General features: G+C 39.1%; 1 protein-coding gene across 34 annotated transcripts in view; it reads left to right on the top strand.

Annotated features, from left to right (window-relative positions):
- Positions 1-17,348, top strand: part of MECOM (MDS1 and EVI1 complex locus) — a 534,617-nt gene that overhangs the window by 461,843 nt on the left and 55,426 nt on the right. For 16 of the 34 annotated variants that reach the window (XM_070242597.1, XM_070242584.1, XM_005601789.4 and 13 more), the window contains one exon: positions 13,898-14,032. In XM_070242597.1, the coding sequence (XP_070098698.1) occupies positions 13,898-14,032 (135 nt within the window). Of the gene's footprint in view, positions 1-10,031; positions 11,028-11,060; positions 11,830-12,223; positions 12,412-13,897; positions 14,033-17,348 lie in introns of those variants that run through there. The other 18 variants (XM_070242587.1, XM_014732736.3, XM_070242579.1 and 15 more) reach the window with 14 other exon arrangements.

The raw sequence follows: 17,348 nt of genomic DNA, 5'->3' as shown, positions 1-17,348 counted from the left end.
TAGAAAGATATTTTTAAAGCCACAGCTGACATCAATGTCCGTATTTTCACACTGATACTGAGATTTTATTACTTTAACCACTATCGGAATATTTTGACATTTTACCGTTTGATATGGATCAAAGGTGTGACACCTATTAAATGGATTGTAAGCCTTACCACATTCCTCTGGCTCAATAGAGTTTTTACTTTTTATTTTTAAAGTGTCTGGCTGTGGTCACTGACATAATAAAATGGAATTTTAGCATTTTCAACATAGAGAAAAAATAAATGTTTCACTAAATCATTGATAAGAACTTAACATATTGATTGTTTCTTAATAATTCTGTGACAGAAACATCATAATCAGCACCTACCGTCATAGCTTTGGAGTGGAGCAATAATTCGGGGGCCAGAGCTGCCTCACCATCCCTCCCCCTCCATTAGTGAATGCCTCTTTAGTTAGAAGCAAGCACTTTCAATAGATCACAAATTAATCCCAGCCATTAGTGTTCTGTACAGAGAAGACTGTATGGTCGCGCCTGTGACATGTTCTGTTCTTTGGGATGATGAGTCAAGTCAATTGGAACAACGTTAGTTCATCAAGGTTTGTGGTTTATCTGAAGATCAAATTCCTGTAATTTTGTATGCCATCTGATTCAATGTCCACTTAGTTTAGTGATTAGACAGCCATCGGGAGGCACAACGCACGAATCTAATATAAAAAACTGGCGAAAAAGCAAATTCTTAAACATTTTCATTCAGGCATCCCTATACAGAGGTTGACTTGCTGCTTTCCCTTCTCCCGGGAACATACATATCTAGATCATGCCTAGGCTTATTAAGAAAAACCTAAATCATATAGAACGCTGCGTGTAAATATGCCCACGGTAAAATCTGTGCTTTAGAAGGGCTTGCAAGGGAAGAGGATAGGAAGGAGTCGGTTGATTTTGAAGTGAGATTATACACATTCCTTGGAGGGTTCTCATACCATATATTCGAGTGCAGTTGCAGTAGTCCACAGGCAAAGGAGTTTACTGATAACCTACTTTCTTTGCGTGCTTGATAGATCTTCCAAATGCTTCCCAGTTGAATGAAAAGTTGAGGCTTGATTTTGTCTCTCTTCATCTATGACTGTTTGGTAGTAATATTTTTTGATCAAAAGTTGAAAACAGTCAACTGATAGAAAAATATTCAGGGGAGGGGCTGGCCCGGTGGCACAGTGGTTAAGTGTGCACGTTCCGCTTTGGTGGCCCAGGGTTTGCTGGTTTGGATCCTGGGTGTGGACGTGGCATCACATGGAAAGCCATGCTGTGGCAGGCGTTCCACATATAAAGTAGAGGAAGATGGGCACAGATGTTAGCTCAGGGTCAGTCTTCCTTAGCAGAAAGAGAAGGATTGGCAGCAGTTAGCTCAGGGCTAATCTTCCTCAAAAAAAAAAAAAAGAAAGAAAGAAAAATATTCAGGGGAATACTTCATATGCTTTGCTGAAACAGATGCAAAGTAATATACAACTTTATTTCCAAAATATTTCCCCTTAGGTATTCCACTGGAAGGGGAAAGGCACTTTCATACCTGTTTAAATATCTTTGTTGATGCCCCATTAAACAAGCTCAATAGATTTCTTTACTGAAGGACTTAGACTTTTCGAGTCTTAGAGCACTTGCCACATTGACGTTCGTTGTGAAGCTTCAAGAGGGAGCTCTCTTTACCTTATTGACCACAGAACACATTATCAGGAATACCTGTTAACAAGTCACTGATTGGAAAATGCTGGTGTGAAGGTCATTTTCTGCCATCAAACAGCTTGTAAGTAGATTGGCAGATGATAGAAATATCCCAAAAGACCCTAAAAAATGACAACTGATTAGTGAGTGATTTTAATATTGAGTATTGTATGAATTTCAAGGAAGGGAGGCTGGAGCACTGTGCATGAGCTTGATAGAACTCTCACTCTCTCTCCTTGGTCTATTGTTCCATCTCCTGAATGCTGTGAATATCAGAGATGAGAAAACTGAAGGGCCTGCATGAACACAGTTAAAGGGCCAGGAGTTTCCACTCAGATCCCTGGTTGTCAACCAGAGCTGAAGATTTGTGCAGAAGGAGGAATTAGGAAATGGGCCTGGAGAGAGAAATTTGACATCAAATTATGGAGGAGATTGCATTTTGGATTAGGGGCTTTATTTTCTAGCAAATTATGATCAACTGGAGTTTTTATTAGTGTGATTTTTCTTTGTTTTTTACCTTTTGCTTTTAGGTAAAGCAAAACATTGTTATAACTTTGTTATTTCAGGAAGACTGATTTTTGGTGTAAAAATGCCACAAAATTCAGGCCTAAAATGATAAGAGCCTCCATTAGGCCAGTGCCGGTGGGAAGGTAAAGGCCCTATAGAAACACTTTAACGGAATGCCCAAGCCAGTGGTGGGCCACTGGGGATAGGGGAAATGGAGGAGTCCAAGATATTGTCTGGGGTGTGCACCAAGTAAAGGGCAGAGAGGTGGTACAGAAACAGAAATGGGGGGTGGGAGAGCAATAAAGCGCTACTCCTGAGAAGCAGCAGTGGCAGGAATTTCTATCTCTAAATTTCCTAAAAGAGAATTATCAGGGCATCAATTGACTCCCCATGGGAACAGTGTTAAATAGTCCAGTTTCCTTGGATATTAAATATAGCAACTCCTCCTATATTTAGCCATAATTAATTCACCCTTGCAAGGGAAGTTCAAAGGTGGTTTAGCCTATTATGAAAAGATGCTACTGAAGATATCAGTATGAATAAAACTTGATTCCGTTCTTAAGAATCTTACAACGGCCCTTAAGGAGGTCCACTGATGATTTTCATAATGAATACTGAAGAGCATTACAGATACACTGTAAGGTATGGTAGAACCAGTTATAAACCAGGAGAGAAGCACAGATGATTTGGGGGGAAGGATGAAAAGGTCAAATCTGGTTAGCGGGAATCATTGGGCATAAAAAAAGGGTGGTTCTGAAGGATAGATAAGATTTCATCCAAGATAATCAAGGCAGAATGAATTATAAGCTGAGGAACAATAATGATTATAATTACAATTATATCAGTAATACCAAAAATAATAATAGCTATTTTCTATTGACCATATGTTATGTGCCATGCATGAGTCTAAGTGATTTACATACATTGCCTCATTTAATTTTCAAAAACTAGAGTGAGTTTATACTGAATTGTTAGGCAGCTGGAACCCACTGAAGAATTTTGAGCAGGGGAGTGAGTAATAGCTAATGCTTGGAAAGATTAACAGCGTTGAGCATAAACTGGTGGGAGGATGAGTGGGGGTCAGAAAATCTGTTAGGAAGTCATTGCAATAATTCAGACTAGAGGTGACAAGCATCCAAGCTAGGCATCCAAACTAGGTGGGAATGAAAAACCAAGGAAAGACCTGATACATTCTGTCAACAAACATCTGCTGGATACCTACTATGTGCCTGGTGTTATGTTAGGCTCTGGGCAATAGGGGCAAATAAGATAGACCCAACTCCTGTCCTTCTGGCACTTAAAGTCCCCCAGAGGACATGGTAGAGAATAAATTTCCTGGCCTTGATAAGAAATATTGACCTAAAACTAGTCTGTGTGCATGTGTGTGTGTGTGTGTGTGTGTGTGTGTGTATGGCCTCCTACTCTGGCTTTGAGGGCTCTTGGATCTCAGTGGTATTCCACCTCTGCTCAGAACTCTCCCTCTTACTGATTGGCAGAGAACACAGTAGGTGGGACAGAATAAACTCAGCTGCAAGCCAGACAGAGACGGACATCTTCGGGGGTAGCACAGCTTGAGAGAAAAAAAACATTTTTCTTAAAATTCTTCTCTTCCATAGGTCAGGGTAAGGATGAGGGCAACTGACATTGGAATGGAAGAAAGAGGGTAGAAAAATACTTAGACTTTGCCGTTCCTCAAAGTATAAACCAGACTATCTTCCTCATTGTGTGTGTAAGTCTATTCCAACCCATTACACAAACACAAATACTGTGAAACGTATAGTATTTTGACCTGTTCCCGTGAACTCAGAGCAGTTCACACTCATATCACCCAATTTATTTTCCCAACACTCCAATTAGGCTGATATTATGAAACTTTCATAGAAACTGATCCAAAGGTTAAGTGACTTACCCAAAGGCACACAGCTAGGAGTGGAGACAGGAGTAGAGAAAGGTCTTCCAACCTACTTTCCCCACAAGATTATGAGTCTAAACGTCCTCTTAAATGGTGTTTCTAAACCCTCAGGGAAGCAGCTGACCCTGGAGTTATTGTACAATGTGCTAAATGCTGTGTTAAAAGATTGAATTAATTAAAATTAATGAAATAATGAAAAATTAATTCCTGACAGAGTTGAGGTTAATTCTCAAGCATTTAGTACGTTAATTCTTTGATCTAAAGAAGAATGAGGGATTTGCCTTTTTGACACTAACCATAATAGAGATCCAAGTTACCTTCTATAAAATAAAAAGATAACAGTAATACTAACCATAATAGAGATCCAAGTTACCTTCTATAAAATAAAACGATAACAGTAATTTTTGGTCAGTGATGGATGTGTTATGTTACTATATTATGGTTTTTTTGTGAATGTTTCTCAGTTTTTCTGAATATTTATTTGCTCATCATTTTTTTTTCTACAATGTATCTTTTAATGCATACACCTCAGAGCATTAAACATCTCTGCTTTGGGGGGATACGGAATAAAAAAAATAATGCTATTTTGTCTCTTTTTCTCTATGAAAATTTTATTGGAATATATCTTATTAAAGTTTTTATCACAGTGTTTTCATTTAAACTTGGTATAAATTTTTTGTTGTTCTTGTGCTTTAGCCGCAAAATAACCACTCAGTGTAATAGCTTAGGACTGAAATACATCAAAATAGCCCAACAAAAAATATTTTAAATATGGCAGCCTTAATTGGAGTTTAGGAAATAAATCTTTGAGTATAATAATTTATTCACTAGAGCTGTTGTCTCAGCAAAGTATTTCATCTTAGTTTCCAAAGAGCTGCTAGTCATTACTAAATATATTTAAAGTTGAAGCAAAAAAAAGAAAAATTCACTTTCATTCTGGCCAAATACACTATAAAATACCCAACTAAGCGTCTGCATCTTTTTAAAAAAGATCAGATAGGTGGTTATGCTTTGTAGTTAATTAATAAAAAGAGAAGCAGCTAATGGTTCACCGGGGAAACTTTTCTATCACAGTGTCTGTTAGGAAGGACAATAACGGGGTGCTAATTCTGAACGCACACAGTGCCGTCCTACAAAGACATCAAGATTTGTAGGAAATCAACCCTCCAGCAGTCCTGGCAAGCCAGACTGACCCCAGCAAATGAAAATAATCAAAAGTAATTAGAAGCGTGCTGGACTACTCCTCGGAGAGCCGAGCGGGAGAGTAAACACGCCGGAATCCTCGAGCCACTGCAAAGGCCCATGTCTGAGCTGTTAGGTGCCCTGACCTTGTCCACATAAAGATGTGATTTATGAAGTGCAGGGCACAGCAGCAGGGCTTCTGTCTTCTCCTGGAGAACCAAATTACTGAGGTGGAGATTAACATGCTTTCAGTCGGGCCCATTTCCAGACCAAGGGAAATTTTTTATTTACATTTTTTTTACCTTTAATTTCCTCTTTTCTTTTTTTTTTTTTAACAGCTTTTCCCCCCATAGATTAAAAAAAAAGACAAAGTGCATCAGGAAGACCAGAAATCTCTCTCCTGAGCAGTGGGGTTGTGTTGGTGACTAAAGACACTCAGAGTCCTTTTTGTTTGTAAACTCATTGTGCTGGACTGGTGGCTGGGGCCACCTACCCAGCATCACAAAACTGCCTTCAAGTTCAGGGACCCAAGTTTGTGAAATACTCCCCTGATTAAAATATATAAGTGAAAATTAAACAACATTTTACCTTTGATTCCATGGCTTTCTGATCTAGTTTCTCTTGCCTAAATGTTACGCTTCATTACAAGGCTTACTCTCTTAAGTAAAAAGACTTGGGAGAAGAAATTGTAGGTGGTCATGAATTTGGAGGAAAAGAAAGAGGAGAAACAAATTGGAGTTTCTATATCGGGAGAAATATTTATATGCAATCAGTGGGAAGTCTCTTGAGTCCTTAAGAGGTACTTATATATTTTTTCTTATATTTGTCTCAGGTTAGGTAAGATTTTACAAAATCCCTTTCTGTCGTGGAAAAGGAAGCATTGATTTTCTTTTTAAACTTCCATCAATATCTATACATGAAACTAATTTAATTAGCAAGCAGTTATTGTTCAGCCAAATGTCAATTTCTCAGATTATTTCATGCTTCTTGACATGAACTGTATGAAACAGGATTGAACAGGATCTCCATGAATGAAACCGCACTCGAGAAATGTAAAAATGCACTTGTACGTTCTTGAAAAGCTACAAAAAAACAGTGTTAAAACAAAAACGTCAGGCTTGGAGCTCAGTGTATGTTTAGCCACCTCAAGAAACCCAAAGCTGCAGAATTAAAGGGAACTCTACTTAGGCTGAGGTTATAAAGTGCCTTCCTCTATAAACTAAAAACATAATGTCAGGGTGAATGGGAGCATACTTTATTAACTTTATGGTATTGAAAACTGCCAGCAAGTTGTCTTGTTTTTAAATATTGTCCTCTGCAGAGTGTTACAGGGCTGTTCGTCCTCAGGAAGCCTATTAAAAGTGGACAGTGCAGTCATTTCATCTGGCTTTGGCTGGACTGCTTTTCTTTCCTTTAATGATGTGCTGGAATGTACCATGCCCATAGGGTCTCCATTAGCAGAACTTTTACTTCTGGGACAACCATGAAGTTTAAGGCTTAAAAGAGGCATCAGCTTACAGTCTTGTGGGAATCACTTGAATACTGGAGCACTAACTTCTTACTGCTTTAACTAATATATTGACTTATTTTAAATAAACAGTTACACAATGAAGGCAGAGCCAGTGGCCTTATTGGAAATCTTTGAGCCTTTTAAAGATTCTGCAGTCCACACAGATGGGGGAGGAAGGAAGGGGCCTGAGGAGGGTTTATGCCCTTTTCAAACCAGGAAGAAAACACATTAACCTCTCCCACCCCAGCCCTGCCATCAGCCAAAGGGGGGGTCTTTACAGCTCCCAGAAAATCTATCAGCTCACACTCGAACCTCATATTTTCCAATGCCTTTTTCCTGGTAAACAACAATTAACAGAACAAGACAGAAAAACAATCATTCCTTTCGGAAAAAATGTTTTTAAAAATCTGATTCTCTTTTTAAACATTGCTCATGAACCACTCTGTTTTCTGCTTTCCCCAAAGCTCTACATTTGTTGTAGTATGTTCCCCCATTCCATCCCCTTAATATTTAGATCATCTGTCCTGATACATGTTTGCAAATTAAAGCTGGTTTGAGATTATAGTAAAACCATTATTTTTAATAGCCCATTTCAAGGGCAGCGCTAAACACTGCAGAACACGCATGTTCCTCATTACTGCTGAGCAGACAGCGGCTTTTGCAGATTAATTTGTAACTGGGAACTACTGTAAACAGATTTCACCAGAAATCCCAAGGAATAAAGGGAATTGGTGGTGGTATTTGGCTCCTTGTATTTATTTATTGTTTTAGAAACCTCCCGATGGAAAGCACGTACCGGAGGGGAAAAGCAAGCCCCCTGCAAGAACTCTTGCTCCAGCCCGCTGTCTCCTCTTCTGTTTCACTTCTGATGGGGAGAGGGGGAGGGCGGTCAGGGTCTTCTCCTAAGGGTTAGTATTCAAAGAGCAAGAGGCTCCTTTCATGAGAAACAAGGCCCACCTAGCTACTTGGGGATTTCAGGACCCTATTTTTAAACTTCAAGCTGTGTCAAGAAAAAGTGAGGCGACTGCCTTTCCGTGAAGTTATTATTATATAATCAAAGGGGCACGGGGGCGGGCGGGATGGGAGAGAGTGATTGAGATTTAGTTTGTCCGGGTCCTTCTGATGATTTCCTTTAGTCTTTCTCACAAGTTATTCAGTAGAGAACAAGACCGATAATGATGATATTAATAAAATAATAATGATGAGGCTAAATAATCCCCCATCTCTCTAGACACATCTGCCAAGATCTCGGAGAGAAAGTGTTAACTCTTCTGGCTCTATTTGGGGAAGAGAAGATCACGTGCAGAAATAGCCCTAGCCCTGGCCAGTGTCTGCGGGTCCGGACCTCGGGCGCGCCCGTCCCGGCTGAGGCTCCGGAGGGCGCGAGGCGGAGGGCAGAGCCCGGCTGCCCGCGCCCGGCGGGCGGCAGCGGCTTCACCTGGGTGGCTGGAGCCGCCGGCGCCGCGCCGTAATTCGGGGCGCAACGCCATCTACCGGCCGCCTGCCGCCCCTGCAAGTACCCAGACCTTGAAAGTCGCCCCGCCTCCCCCACCCGAACCCAATATAAGGGAAAACACTCGGAGGCCCTTTCCACGAAATCCTAATTTAGCCAGGACCTGCCACTGATTCCACACGACCTTTTGTTTATCCACCGACGTTTCCTCCTTTTCAGAGCAGCTTTGTAAAGGGCAAGGAGGTGGGGGCCGCGCGGCTGGGGAGAGAGATTGGGGCGCTGAGCTCTCAGACCCCCTGATCAGGCCGCACTGTCTGAAGCAATCGGTTCCCCAGATTACTTGTATTTAATACACAATGCATCATAAAACAAATCCCTCATCCTGACAGGAAGAAAATAGAACAGCTCATAGCTCGAGCCGGTCCAATTTATGGCTAAATTAAAAAAAAAAAAAAGAAGAAAAAGAAGGTCTCCGACAATGGGCAAGTTGAGGAAGGGCAGGAAATCAATGGCAGCAAACCGGGGGCTCTTAAAGGTTCTCAAGCGCCGAACTCTATGGGAATATCTGCCCGGGTTTTAGGTTATTTACAAAGGATTTTTCCTGTCCTACCTACCACTGCTGTGCGATTTTCCCTCAAACAATGGCCATTATCTGAAATAACAGTTCAATGTCACAGATAACAGGCCACCGAAACGAATTAGTCACCACCTCTTGTCATTTTCTCTCCCCCACATCCCTCCCTTTTGTTACTATTTTTGTTTTTAAATCAGCATTTTGGGGAAATATAGATCTACTAAATTTACACGTCTATTTTGCACTTGGACCAAACAAAAAGGGGACTTGCTTTGTCCCCGTTTGCAGATAAAGTTTACCATAAGCGCGCTTTCCATGCCCTCTGCCTCCCATCCTCCCCGCATGTCCCTTCACTCGCTTACTTTGCTTAACTTTCCACTGTTGAGTCGAGAAGTTGGGTTTTGTCCATTCGTATTTATGAATGGAGTTTTGTGATTAAAAAGCGTTGATTTCCATTTAACCGGTGGATTTTACTAAATTTTCCAAGGTTGGCTAAAGTGAACGCATAGACACTTTTATTTTGCAACGCATTCCCTATATCTTTTTTCCAACGTCGTTTCTGAAACACGTTGAGAAAAATTAACCATATATACTAGAAAGTTATTAATCACCATATAGTACTGATCACCAAAACCAGCATTTGTAATGGTAAGAGTTTAAAAATAATCTGCGTTGTCAAACTGCGTAATTCCACTTTTGGTCGTTCACAGCGTTTTAATTAATGTATCAAAGAATATGGCAAAAACTCACCAATCTTCAATCTGTCTAAGTTGATAATACGTTATTTGGGGCAGGTTATATGCAAATAATGTTTCAGATTTGTAAACTCCTTCTTTTAAGAAAAATATGATTTGAAAAAGAAGCATGCTTTTCTGCTGACCTCACTATAATAATACAGGGAGTAAATTAGAGTACGAATTTCAATAATAGTAAAAAAAAGATGCTTAGCAGAAAACTGGAAATGGACATGTCAACTTTTCACTTTTGGGCTGCTGTTTTCTGAGAATTTCTAAACTAATTCTGTTTAGCATGAGCCAGGGTCTCTATATCCTAAACCTCCTTCTCGCCCCCTTAGCGCCCCACCCCCAGCCTCCGTGCACACACCCTCACATCCCCAAAAGCACTTCTCCACCCCATCACTCCCATCCCCCCAACACACACACACACACACACACACACACACTCACTTACACTTGTGCTTTCAGGACACCGAAACAGAGGATATTTCCCTGGGGAAAGAAATCCTGCCTGGCGAGATCTCCCCATTGGTTGTTTACCCAGAGAAATCTACATGTTTAAGGGGGATGGTGCATCCATAATCAGTCTGTCCCTATAGGACTTGGGTCTTGGCGACCTTTTTGTGACCTCTCCCGCCAGAGGAGGCTGCTGTCACTTTAAAAATTTACTGAAAGAGGAGCCCGTCTGGCTTCCGATCACTCTGGGCGGCGGGAGATAGCTCCCTTTCTCCCTCGCCCCGGGTTCTTTCTGGATGGCCGAGCAGATCCTCTTTAAAGAGACAGTTCATGAAATAGAAACCCGGCGGCTGAGCTTGGAGTTGCGAAAGGGGACGATCCCGTGAGGGTCTGGGACCGGGGAAGGAGCTGCGGAGGATCTGAAAGGGGGCTAGAGCTCCCCTCGCCTCCCCAGGCCCCCCACCTTTTCAAACTCTCCTCCTCCTGCCTGTTTCTCCCCCCCCACCCCCTTGGAACTGGGAGAGAGAAGTGGAAGAAGTTTTAGTGGGTTTCAGATAACTTTCATTACACATCGGGCTGATAAGAGCAAGAGAAAGTGAGAAAAGAGGGAGGTGATGTGAACCAGAAGGAATAGCCCCGAGCTCATTTAGGAAGGGGGAAAAAGCCAAAACACACCAAACCCGGGTCACCCAGACGAGAGGAGACTTCAATTCTGGTCTTAAAAATACACTGTTGGCGGACAATAAATCTGAAACGCGTGGTCCTGGCGAGCAGATCCTAGAGACGGACAAAGTTATCAGAGAGACCCGTTCGGAAATCGAGACGCGAGGCTTTTTTTTTTTTTTTTTTTTTTTTTTACATCTCGAAATGTTGCTCGGGATCGTTTGAAAGGATTTTCGTGCAGGAAAGCTGGGGGCTGCTGATTATTTGTTTGTTTTAATTCTTCTGTGATTGCCTTTTATTGCTGAGTTGAGGCCATAGAAATCTTAAGGTAAGAAAACTCACTTAAAAAAAAAGTCTTGGTGATGTGCATAGTTTGTAACTTCGGACAGTTTCCTGCCTGGGCACCCCTTCTCCGGGGCGCCCCCCGCCCCCAGCCTTCTTTTCCTACTTGCCCGCAGTCTCGCGGAGCCCAGCTGCTTATCTGCGTTGCCGGGACTGGCGATTTCCTTGTTCCTCCTGCGGAACGGTGCGGTCTGGACGCGTCTCCGGGGTGGGTCGTCCGGCCTTCGGTGGGTCTCTCTGCCGGCTGTCGGCCTCTTTTCCTCGAACTCTTCTCCTGTTTCCCCTCCCTCCGTGTGTCTGTCCGTCGGTATCAGGGACTCAGAAGGTGGGGTTGCCAAAATCTGGATTCCTGGCACCAGCCACGCGACTTTGGAGCCGCTTTCGGCCGGGTTCCACCTTGCCAAGTAACAGCTTTGCTGTCCAACATCGTGTGCTGCTTCGCGAGAAAGTCACATTCGGACCTTTTGGCTAGATTGTGGGCATTTTTTTTTCCTTTTGCTGTTGGTTTTTTGAAAGGGCCTTTCTCTAGAGTCCACCTAAAGGGAATTCTTTTTTTTTTTTTTTAAAGCTATCTTTGGAACTTGACAGCTTTTAAAAACACAGGAGTGTGTTAGATGAAATGACGGAAGATGTGTTGTTACTTAATTTTATTCGAGATTTCCGAGACGATTAAGACATTTGGGAGACAAATGCAGTTCTGCTAGCAAATCAAAAGTGGATAATTCACCCAGGGGGGAAACGCTTCTGGAGAAAGTTCAGCTTTTTGTCTTGGGGCAAGAATATTGAGAGTAAGAAAGTTAATATGTTGGTGAAATATTTGAATAATCATGTAATATATATGTAAAAAGACATTCTTTGGAAATGAACCTGTTTTTAAATTAATTTCACTGTTGACAGTGGCAATGGCAATAATGTTAACACGGAATAAAATTACACCTAGAATTTTTATGTGCAGTATATGCAATACTTAAGTCCCTTCCCCCGCAAAAGGGAATGCTGGAAAGCTAAGGGGATAGATGATTTTTGACTTTAAAATTAACAAGTTTTCCACGTCTTTCTGCAAATATGAAATGGAACTGGTGTTGCATTTCAGTGACTTCACCCTATTTCCTTCATTAAATATTTCTCTAGTGTGTCAGTAGAGCTGCTCCCCCCCCCTTCTTTTTGCTAGTCAAGGAAGCCAGCAACAAAAGATCAACCAGAAACCAAACAAGCCAACCAACAAACAAAACAACAATACCAACTTTATTCTATTTTAAAATGTGTATTGCTCTCGTTGTTTATGCTCCTTCCAGACATCAGAGGAGGGGGGAGATCTCAAATTGCAGTTTGAGTTATTCAGCATTGAGAGTTGAAGAAGACAACTTAAAGTTTGTGATTTTGTAAATAAGAAATTGCTAAAATCTGTCCTGGCTCGAGAGGGTGTTTAATGTAGACTGTTGTGGTGGTTACTGTGAAGAGGTGTCCTTGAAAAAGACTTGATTTGTGTGTGTGTGAGTATGTGTGTGTACCAATTATTATTCCTATCTTCTGTTTTGATTTTTCTTTTTTAAATTGTGGGGCTACTTAGTGCCCTTTAATTGCCTCGTGGCCAAAGGCTTATTCATAATACCTTTTGACTACAGCCCTCAGAGCACTGGGCTTCTTGAAGTTTGTGGTGAGTTAATGACTTGAATCTGCAGCTGAGTGATTACCTGAATTCTGTGCAATACTGCTTTTGGTCTATATACCCGAGAATTTCGTTTTAACTTTTATATAGGCATAGATGCAGCCGAGTGCTGTGGGGGGTATTGAATGCCTTAATTTTTGTTCTAGACTGTGTTGTTTAGTCTTTGATTGGAAACTTCCTCAAGTTTGCATTAACTGATTGACATTAACATTATGAGTCTTTCCAGTTAGTCACCATCAGGTCAACAGCTCTGCAGCTTTTAATGTTGATGGTTAAAACATTATTGCTGCTAGTGAGTCAGAAGAGCTTCCTTTAAATACGCAAAACCTTAAAAATGGATGTTTCCCATTTCAATTTTTGTTTAATAGGTGTCTTAAGTAATGATTAATATTTAGGTTAGGCCAAATGTAAAATCTCATGAAAAATAATACACCACCCTATAAAATGATGGCAATTTATTACAATATTCTTATATATTTTTAGTGGTTCATCAGCCAATTTTGTTATTTTGCTTACTAAACAGAAAATTGACACATGTATTGGCATGTGTTAACTAAAACATTAGGTTGCCAGATTTGGCATGAGTGTAATCCAATCATTTATTTTCATTTGTTTTTCTTTAGTTTGGTCAGAAGCATCTATGAGACAAATCTTACTATCTTCTTCAATTAAGGGTGTGATTTGCATCTTTCATGGTAGTGAAATGCAAACTGAAAAGGAATTTAATACTACTTAGGTTAAAGATTTTTAATTGAATTAATTTAACCTGCGAAAATGTTAAAGTGTACCCTTACATAGGAAGACTTAGAGCTCGAAATGTTGGCTATTCTGTTTGGAAATATTACGTTAATGTATGCTGCTCAATATTATTTTTTGTAAAAATCACATTGGATAAAATTAAGGCAATAGCACTCATTCATGCATAACAAGGAAACAAGCATTTTTTGGAAGCAATTAATCAGTTTTTGTAATAATTTACAATTGCTTTGTTCCTTTAAAAAAACAGTACATTGTCACTTCTAAGATAACTTATTATTCCACCTTTATTGATATGCGTGCTGTCTGACTTTTTTCTTTGAAGGATTCAAAGGAGGGACATAGATTTGAATAAAATATTTTCAAGCAGTTAACCATCCTAATGAATGAACTGGTGTGGAAATTGATCGTTCTCATCTTCTTCCTTCCAGATCTTAGATGAGTTTTGCAATGTGAAGTTCTGCATAGATGCTAGTCAACCAGATGTAGGAAGCTGGCTCAAGTACATCAGGTTCGCTGGCTGTTATGATCAGCACAACCTCGTTGCATGCCAGATAAATGATCAGGTATGTTGTAAAGATTTTCTTGTCTTTCTCTGAGAACACTGAAGTGTGAGTGAGGCCTCAAGAATCAAAAGAAGAGTGAGCTGTGCTAGACCCTTGTGGCCTGTTGGTTGATATGGTGAAAGGTAATGCACGAATATAAGGAAGATGCAGAATAAAGTCATTTTCAGTACTGGTTTCTTTTAGTACTACTTTTTTGGGTAGTTTATTCACTTTGTGCTAGTATACTTCATAAATGCTCTGTTTTTCTGAGTGTGATTGAATGATTTGAAAACTGAGTACTGTTTATTGTCAGCTGTGCTCTACCTTTTTCTTCTTTACCATCATAATAGGGAGACATTCACAGAAAGTATTGAGCTAATCAAGAACACTATGAATTTATATAGAAATTGGAAGTGATACACTTGAAATATTATATAGATTTTATTCGAAATAGTAGGTAGATATGATCTATGTGCGGACGTATCTGATTATGCATTTTATATTGATTTGCCTAATTATAAATGAGAAACCCCTTTAGATTAGTCAAAATACTCTCTTTTTGTATATGTGAAAAAGATTAAAAATATCAGTGCTGAAAATGCTTTATGGAGGCCCATACAGTGGGGCTAACTTTAATAACAATGACTATGAAATAGAAATCATGAAAATATCATGAAACATATTTTGCACTCAATAAAGTTAGGTTATGAATCTTGTAACTTAGTATGGCAATATTTAAAACAACAAGAAGTTCAGCCTGTTAATTTTTGTTTTAAAAACATTGTTGGGTTAGCATTTAATTATGTTATCATCATTTCTTTCTTTTAACCCAATGGTTACCTAAATCAAATATGTTTCAAAGACCGTACTAAAATGGTTGCTTGGCAAACCTACTATGAAAATCACCACCAAGAAAAAGGAAAGTTCAAGTTAGATGTTTCCAATTGAAAGCTGTTAAGTAATGCTAGCGTCATATGGTCTAAGACTCTATTTCAATCATCGTTATGAGATTATTCTTTGGCATTTTACCAGCTACCAGATAATTTTTAATGACTCAACTATATAAGAGGTAGTAAATTGTAAAATTAGGTTTAAATGAGAATCATTTGAAAATCTTCAACATACATCAAAAATAATAAACCAATCAATTGTTTTTTTCCCTTTGCCGTAAGAAAACAAGAGGCATTATTGACAAAGGAAAACATTATTAAATTAGCTATTGATTGTGAGCAGAAAATATCCCAAGTCTATCATGTGAGTAACTGTCAATATCAACAACAAACATTTTTGATTACCCACTATTTACAGATGTGGGAAATACATAGGTGTTGTAAATGAATGAATTGTTCATGTTATATTTCCTGAAGAAAATGATCTGGAGGACCTCAAAAGGCAACTATAAGATGAAATAATGTAATTGTATTATAATAATTATTTGCTATCCGTATTTACTGACAATAGGAGCTATTTCCTTAGACAGATAAAACTGTTGTAGGATGAGTGAAAAGATGGTTTAAGAATGGGACTTACGGCCAATTCGTTTTTTCATTTAGTGGTTGTGTGTCTAATATTTTATAATAACTATATTCTTGTCATTGGGAATCTTGATTGCATTAAAAAAGGGAAACTGTTTTGCTGTTCCTAACCATGCAGTAGGTTGCTTATTAGAGTAGGCATTTATAATTTTAGCATAGTTGCTCTTGAGGTACACCTTGTAAAATGCATTGTTTTCAAAAGAAAATATGCTGGTTTCATACCTTAATGAATAGCATGTTTGCTTGTTTTAACTGAAGAACCAGGGAAAATAGTTAATCAGGGAAAACATAAAAGGCCAATATTAGACCATACCTATTATTTCTGTAAGTACTCATTTTAAAGTTATGTACTATGCTGACAGAAATCTAAGATGGGAACAGAGTGCATACCAAATAACATAACTGTGAAACTGACATTACATGGTCAAATAAGTTCACCCACAAAGTCAGAGGTAAAAGTCAGATTTGTTTGTTAGGCATATGTGCATACAGTCACACAGTCCCGTTGACAAGAAAAAAGAGAACAGACACCCAAAGAGTGTGTGCATGCATTATAAACATATTCATTTATAAGCTTGTATGCATATTTCTAAAAGCCAATTAAGGCTAGCAATTCTAGACTGCTTTGAAACATGAATGCTGTGCTAGGTACAATGATAAAAGAGCTGACTAAAGAGATTCTCCAGGTCTATTTTTTCGTTCTCTTTTTCCATGAGGAATAGGACCTGCCAAATGGTGAATAAGCACAACTCATCACATAATGAATACTCCCGTTATGTGAGATATTATTTAATATTCAGATATAAAGAGAGACCCTGGATCAGGAGTGGTTATTAAACATTAACAACGTCAACTCACCTGCACAACACAAAAGCAAATGAGGCAATCTACAGGAAATTGTAAGAAGGGTTTCTCTTTGCTCTAATTCTCAGATAAAGCTCAAGTTTGTAAAATGAATGTTAACAACAAGACAGGTATAAGTCCTGGCCTATGAAAAGGAAGAATTTCAGATGAATCTTTCAACTGCAATATAGTCATTGTAGTAATTAGGGCATCTAACAAAGAGGGGAAAAGATGACCTAGAACGAAACTAGAGTGTATAAATTATAGTTTATTTTTGCAAAGACACACATTTTTAAAATTCTACTGTTAATGATAAAGTTGAATCAATTTGGACCAATTCTATAATGATGTGGAGGAGTTCCATAGAAGAGAATAAATGTACTTGCTAAGATGATAATACAGATTGATGATACTGGGACAGTGAAAACATGTATACTGGATAAAACTCATATTTGATTTATTTAGGGGTAGAGAAGTACTTAGAAACAGCATGGATTTTGATTTTCAAGTAAAGTTGATAAAGGATGTAATCTATTTTGTATAATAAAAACAAAAGCCATTCAGTTAACGTGTTCCTAAAAACTCTCTACAAGCATTTTATTTGAGGGGATTTTCTTGAGTTTAAATTTTCCAAGAGATTTCTGCAAGTTATTTTATTTCAGATTATTTTTTCAGACCAGAGTTAGTTTTGTGGCAGCTTTCTTTCTTGACAATGCTGCCTAGAAAGACTTGAGTTTATTGTTTTTAGATGTCTCTCTTATTTCATGTTTTCAAAATTACTGCAGTAATGTTTTTGGAGATAGAAATTCTGAAAACACTGGAATAGCTGCTAAACCATAATTTCTAAGTAGCTGCAGCTTCTGACTGATATCCTTATTCCCCCCTGAAAATATGGTACTAGCTGTAGTAATTTATCTTTGTAGAGGAAGACCGCACCAAAGACACTAGTAAATTAAGAC

The sequence above is a fragment of the Equus caballus genome, chromosome 19 (assembly GCF_041296265.1).
Source record: "Equus caballus isolate H_3958 breed thoroughbred chromosome 19, TB-T2T, whole genome shotgun sequence".
Classification (NCBI taxonomy): domain Eukaryota; kingdom Metazoa; phylum Chordata; class Mammalia; order Perissodactyla; family Equidae; genus Equus; species Equus caballus.
The sequence above is the reverse complement of the archived record's forward strand: the minus strand, read 5'-3'. Positions and strand labels throughout refer to the sequence as shown.